Raw genomic sequence first — 7,187 nt, forward strand, 5'->3', positions numbered from 1 at the left:
TCTTTCCTTACCCCATGTTAATTCTGTCTCCCTTTTGAAATTATTGTATTTACTTATCTGTATAATATTCTATTTCTGTAATAGAATATATATATATGTGTGTGTGTACATATATATGTGTATATATATATATATTCTGGGGCAAGGACATGTTTCCTTCTTGTCTTTGTGTCATCAGTGTTTGGTATAGCATCTTGTTGTTAGATGTTAGAAAAATATGTGCATGTTAGAAAAAATAAATGTTTATTGAATTGATTTAAATTTAATTGACCCGCTTTTTTGTAATTATTTTCCATGTAATCTTGAATTTTATTAATTCACTGGTGACTTGTGATCTTTTGGACCAAGTCCTTGAAAGCTTGTATCACTTGTTTGTTCCTTAGGGTGTAAATGAATGGATTTAGGAGGGGAGCAATTGAGGTTTGGAGGATACCTACACCCTTATGGAAAGTGACATCTTCTTTTGCTGAAGGTTTAATGTACATAAACATACAGCTGCCATAAGAGAGGGAGATGACTATCATGTGGGAGGAACAAGTAGAAAAGGCTTTTTTCCTTTGTTGAGCAGAAGGAAATCTAAGAATTGTCTGCATGATGTTTACATAGGAGAGAATCACCAGAGTTAGAGTGAGCAGAAGTGTCACAATGGCTAAGAGAGAATCGACTAGCTCTACCAGGCCCGTGTCTGAACAGGAGATCTTCAAAAGTGGAGCAGTGTCACAGTAATAATGATTCATGATATTGGACGAGCAGAAATCCAGATGACTTGCCATTATAATTGCTGGGGCAGCAATCAGGAACCCAGCCAACCAAGAGAAGAAGATGAGCAGGATACAGACTTTGCTGCTCATGATGGTTGTGTAATGCAGGGGCTTGCAAATGGCAATATAGCGATCATAGGACATGGCAGCAAGGAGATAAAACTCAGTGGCTCCTAGGAATATGGCAAAAAAATATTGAATGAAGCAGCCAATGAAGCTTATGGTTTTGTTCCCTGTGGTGATACTGAACAACAGTCTGGGAGTAAAAACAGATGTGAAGAGAATTTCTAAAATGGAAAAATTCCGAAGGAAGAAATACATAGGAGTTTGCAGATGGGAGTCTCTCAATGTGAGGATGATGATGGTCAGATTGCCAATGATACTAAACATGTAGGTGAGAAAGAGAAAGAGGAAAATCACAACCTGAAACTCAGAGGCATCTGTCAGGCCCAGTAGGATGAACTCAGTCAATGTAGTGAGGTTTTTCATTGTGACCTTGGCTGGAACTGAAGTTGAATAAAAGAGAAATCAATGATGAGGATAGAAGAGGAGAGGTTCAGGTTAGGAGAGTCAATGGAATAAGCACATTGACATGCATATCTTTGATTATGCTCCCCATGAGCTTTTTTTTTTTTAAGTGAAAAACAGCTTACATTGAAAGTCCTTTTCAGGACCTCCCTATGCCAACATTTCCCTATGCTTATTTTTAAATAAATAATAATAAACCAGAGAGTAGCCAGAGAAGAATGATCTGGATAGTATGAATAACAAGAGTCTACATTTAACAGGATACTTTGGATTATGTAGGGATGCTTAGTAAGAGAACAGTTTGGGTGACATAATTCAGAAACTGTCTCCAAGTATTTGAAGTTATGTCATGTGGAACAGGTCTAGACTTGTTTGGGGATAGATAGAAGAACTAAAAACTGGGTATATGTTTTCAAGAAGTGGATTTCAGTTCGACGTCAAGAAAAAGTATCTAACAATAATAGTCCACCCAGAGTTGAAAGGCTGCCTCAGGAGATAGTTTCTTCTCTCTAGAACTCTTTACATGAAGGTTGAATAAACATTATTAGGTGGGAATGTTGTGAAGGGAATTCCTATTTATAAAGGGTGGTCCACATTTGAATTCCCTTCCAAATCAGGGATTTAGTACTTCTCTCGATCTACTTAACATATTTTTAAACATTATTACCCATTTCATATTTCTATTTATTTGTCACATTCTGGGATTTATAATTTAAGAAGGACAGTGAAAAGATGGAAAGTGTTCAGAAGAAGAAAACCAGGATGGTGAAAGACCTTACTGGTTGAAGGAAGTGGGAATGTATAGTTTGCAGAAGAAAAGATATAGGAGACCATGATATCTCTCTTCAAGTATATGAAGGGCTGTTATATGATAGAAGGCTTCAGGATATCTGTTTGGCACTAGAGGGCAATTAAAAAAAAGATAAATTTAGGTTTAATACTAGAATAAGCTTCTTACCAAACAGAGATCTCCAAAAGTGGAATGGGCTTCCTTGAGAACTCATAGAAACTCCTTCCTTGGATATCTTTAAGCAGAGTCCAGATGCCTAATTGTCTAAGATAAAAGGGATTCTTTTTGTGCATGAGTTGGTCTAAAGATGATCACCTGGATTTCTTCCAACTCTCAAATTCTATGATTCAAGACTCAGCTCCAATTATCTTTCTTAATCCTTCCACTCCTGCAGGCATTTATTTGTGTCTTTTCCTTCCTTTCTTGTGTATTCTCTGGTGTTTCCCCACATTATATTTGTAGGAATTTTCTCTGTTCCCCTCTTAGAACCAGTGGGAACTCCTCAAAGATAGGTATCGAGGAAGACAGTAAAGGGCATACAATGATACTTGCCATCTCCCCTTACTCTTCCCGTGAGAATTCCTAGTGAGATCTGCACATGGCTGCATTTCTGCAGGGATTTCAGGTCTTATGAATCAATACTTTATGCATAGATAAGTCACCTCCAATTAATAATCATCTGTAACTATACCTTAGTTTGCCAGCAGGAGATTTTTTAAAAAAATGGAGGAGTCATAGAGTATCACAGTTGGAAGAGACTTCTGTGGCTCTCTAGTTCATCTCATAAAGCAGTGACGTATAGATTCAGACTAACTGCATGACCCTGGAAAACTACTTAACCCTGTTTGCCTCCATTTCCTCATCTGTAAAATGAGCTGGAGAAGAAATTGATAAACTTTGGTAACATTGTCAGGAAAACCTCAAATGGGGTCATGAAGAGTTAGACACTACAAAAAGTCCAATTCATTTTTGATCAAGAATTCTATCTAGACCAATACTAACAAGTAATTTTCTGGGCCTCCACTTGAATACATTCTTTTGAATTTTTAAAAAAGTTTCTCATTTCTAAGCCTCTTACTCTGCTATGGGCCAGGTTCCCCTTTCCTTCATTTGAGGGTGGAAGGAACATATAATCCTTAGTGTGTACTTGAACAGGAGCAAAGTATTTTGTTTCCTTTGCTTCCTATCTTCTCTATCTCATGCAGTGGGGGCCTTTGGGCTGCCCTGACCACTTTTCAACTGCCCTGATAATTGTTATCTTTCCTTTTATCAAACTGAAATGTGCCCCCTTTACTTTGCTTCTGATTTGGCCCTTTAATGCAACTGTACTATTGGCAGGGACCTTGTAAGGGGACCCAGAGGAGTATTTCTAAGAAGTATTTTTCTTTATCTGTTTTAAAGTATCCCCAATGTAATCTTGCTAGGAAGAGTGTCATGGGCAGCTGAATCTTTCCCATTGCCTGGCATCTTCTTTCTCATTGCCTTCTCTCTAACAGAGTACCAACTTAGAACAGGGAAGGAGGTACACATGTCTTTGGGATAATAACCTTTTTAGCAGAGTGCTGGGGCTTCAGGAAATGCTTCCCAGAAGCCAGCAGTCTTTTGTCACCTTCATCCTTTCTTGATTCTGTAGCATCTCCAAAACAAAGGGCACATCACTATCATCTCTTTTCTCCTTTTCCACTCCCTCTGCCTTCCTGCCTTCCTTCCCCAACTGCCCAAACTGAAATTTCATTGCTGATTCTTTCTCCATGAATATTATGGCCATTGGTCAGATAAACTTGGGCTCTCAGGAAATTTTACTTTCTATTTAATTGGATATCCTAAGGCCTCTGCCCACTCTGGTAATTGGCTTTGGACCTTCAAGCTCCCAATAGAATCTTTCCTTATTTCCATAAAGTATTGATATATATGCAACTTATTTTCTTGATTTACAGTCACAGAAAGAAAAAGAATATGTGGATGGTATGGGTTGGTTGAGAGGGAACCTGGTAAGTTAAGGACATAAACTCCTAAAACCCCAATTATATCCATTCAAGTTATTAATCTCAGATATCTGGAGAGGTAAATCAAAGCTCAGTTCTTGAACTGGAGACAAAGTAGGAGCCTAGTGCAACAAATTTTATGTGAATTCCTCACCAAATCCTGCTTCCTCACAATCTCAGAAAAGTATACTTTTATTGCTAAAAGAAATGTTTAGCAATAAGCACAACCTTGCCTAGTCCCATGCTAACCTTGTGAATATTTATACTTTTTCTGTTCTTCATATTTATACAACATAGAAAAGACCCTGAAGAGCAGGTCCTACTGAAATAAGGAAACAGGGAAAGTAAGGAGGAAAGAGAGGAGGCTGGAAAGGTTAGACTATGCCTGTACTTTGTATTCCAGAAGAATGATGCTGATGACCTCTCAAGGCAGCAGATGGGCTCTTCTGTAGGATCCACATTAACCAGAAAGGCTGAGCTTTATCTGCTCTCTTCACTACAGTCACTGGGGAATCAACCGAATGAACAAACAAAGATACCCTGGAGAGCTTAATGAACTTCCTTTGTTTGTAGAGAGAAGGCAATAAGAAAGAGGGTGCCAGGCAATGAGGAAGATTCAGCTGCCCATGACACTCTTCCTGGCAGTTAGTCTTGTTTGGCCTAAAACCTAGGATACCAGAGAAGAGAAGAGGGTAGGCCTATAATAGAAACAAGTCATTATAAGAAGACTGTGCTGCTCCACCCCTACCACAAACATAGAGTTTTTCAGACTATCACATTCACAAAGGTTTAAGGTCCAGGGTGGTATCCTTCATAGGAAAAAGGGAAACAGTAAATAGAGATCATGTGTGATAGACCTCTGATCCTAAGGAGCTCAAGACCAAAAAGGTTGAAGGTTTAAAACTTAAGATGGAAAGAGATCAGCAAAACTAGATTATAATAAGAAAAACATAGTCTATGACAAAAGTTAAGGGCCAATGGCAAAGGCTGAATGAACTGTTTTCTTAGAATAAGGAGATAGCTGGAGAAGATGCTATGTCAGACAGTCTACAGCCCAAGGCTGGATTTTTCAAAGAGGTGGTTGGCATAGGGAACTGTGTGGGCAAAGACCTGGAGAGAAAAACCTCAGCTCAAGCTGCATTTTTAGTACTCTAGATATTGTTTTATAGGACTATACCATGCTCTTATATACCTCCTCCATTATCTGGCCTTCAACTCCTCTAAATTTACTTTTTCATTTTTTTTTTGCTACTTTTTATTTAGTAGTCTTTTTCTTTTAATTTTTGTTTAATTAATGCTTTTGATGTCTATAAGTGATTACAGTTCAATTATTTTAGAACAATTGTTTACAAGAGAAATACTCCTTATCATTGACCTCCAGCTGATCTAATTTGTATGTTTTCTTTGTTTTTCTTTCTTTTTAAATAAACTACCACAAGGCTGATTAGATAGGAAGTGGGGAAGACAAGTGATAAAAATTAGTCTAGAAGGTCAGAGGAGAAAAAATGCTACAAACTTCAGGAGGAATGAGTTGTAATACAAAATGATCACAATTATTTGTGATGAGATTATGCAGTCAAATCCCACAACACGACAAAGGTTTTGTTGTATTTGACATCATCATAATGCAGAACATTAAAAAATGGGTTAAACCAATGTGAATGGAGACCAAACTAGTCCATCACAATTATTTAAAATCAAAATGCCCTATCCTTACTTAAATGGCTAGCACACATGGAGAACGCCACAGTGAGTAATTGACAGAGCTTTCTTTATGAGGCTAGAAATATGTTGTCATATGGCACAGTTTTAACACTGGAAAGGGGAGCCATAATGGACCCCTCGCTTGCTTATAAATGTATGCTAGATTAGAGATCTAGTTTTGTATTTCTTTCAAACATTCTGAAGAAATTATTGTATGGTTCCATTATGACAACACTATTGCATACGTCCATTACAACAGTCAAATTTGTCAAAAATCTAAGTCATTCAAGACAGGGACCAAAGTTTACTTCTGATGCATTTTTTGGTAGTTTCCACAGCTCTGTTTTTCACATTTAAATCCTAGATTTTTAAACTCAGATTATCTCTAATAACATATTGTCCACTATAGCTGAATTTTACATCAATTATTGAGGAAATTATTTCAGACAAGATGAGTTTACTAGGATCCTTAAGCAACTTAGAATTGCTTCTATACATAAATGGCATAATTCCAAGGTTCCAAAGACTAGTCTATGAATCATCTGCAAATAAATGTATTTTATAATCACTACTGATAGAGATAGACTTGATCCTCAGCCTTGTATTAATCATCAGCGCCATGAGCCTGAACACTAGCATCTATGGTATAGTAACTGTTGTAGGATCTATATATTGACCTTCTTCTTTCTTCAAGTTATATCATTTTAGTCTTTTGTTTCTTTTAGATATATTCTATAACTTTATTGTTTTATCATTGGTAGACAATAGAAATAAAGGAGCATTTTTCTAAGGCAAGTACCTAATCCTGTTTTTCTTTTCTTCAATTTCTAAGCTTTTAAGGTAGTCTAACTCAGGTTTATGGTTTTGGAAAGTGCTATAAACATTATATTTTCCTCTGCTATGTTTTTTTCCTCCTCCTATTGTAAGATGATGACTCCATTTCCTTTATCACCTTTATTTGAACATATCCTTAGTTATCCTACATATTTTATTTTATGTGTTGAAAAACATTATTCAGAGAAGAGGCCCATAGATTTCACCAGGCTGTCAAAGGGGCCCATGGCACAAAAAATAATAAGAACCCTTGCCATTGAGAGTAACTACAATAGTTCAGAGATACCCCAACATTTCATGGGACACAAAATCTTAAAAAGGAGCCACTAGTAAACACCTACTATCCCAGATATTCATATACAGGTCCATAAATAATGATTTACAAGAAAGATAAACTGGAGGTTTTAATTCAATCATTTGACTATAATCATATAGGCATCATTGAGACATAGTGGGATGAGAATAATGACTGAAATATGACCAGAAAGATATACTGTTGAATCTTTTCTGACTCTTTGTGACTCCATTGAGAGTTTTCTTGGAAAATATATTGAAATGGTTTGCCATTTCTTTCTCCTACTAATT

The 7,187-nt window shown here is 36.8% G+C and overlaps 1 protein-coding gene across 1 annotated transcript; it reads right to left on the reverse strand.

The window, feature by feature from the left end:
- Positions 1 to 317: 317 nt before the first annotated feature.
- LOC123249374 (olfactory receptor 2AP1-like) lies at positions 318 to 1,250 on the reverse strand. The gene has a single exon (XM_044678384.1). It carries the CDS (start codon positions 1,248 to 1,250, stop codon positions 318 to 320), a length of 933 nt encoding a protein of 310 aa, XP_044534319.1.
- Between the last annotated feature and the right edge of the window lie 5,937 nt (positions 1,251 to 7,187).

This window comes from Gracilinanus agilis, chromosome 5 (genome assembly GCF_016433145.1).
Source record: "Gracilinanus agilis isolate LMUSP501 chromosome 5, AgileGrace, whole genome shotgun sequence".
Classification (NCBI taxonomy): Eukaryota; Metazoa; Chordata; class Mammalia; order Didelphimorphia; family Didelphidae; genus Gracilinanus; species Gracilinanus agilis.

What these genes read in the sequence shown, in the direction of transcription:
- LOC123249374 (XM_044678384.1), bottom strand. Translation starts at nt 1,250, where the DNA reads ATGAAAAACCTCACTACATTGACTGAGTTCATCCTACTGGGCCTGACA.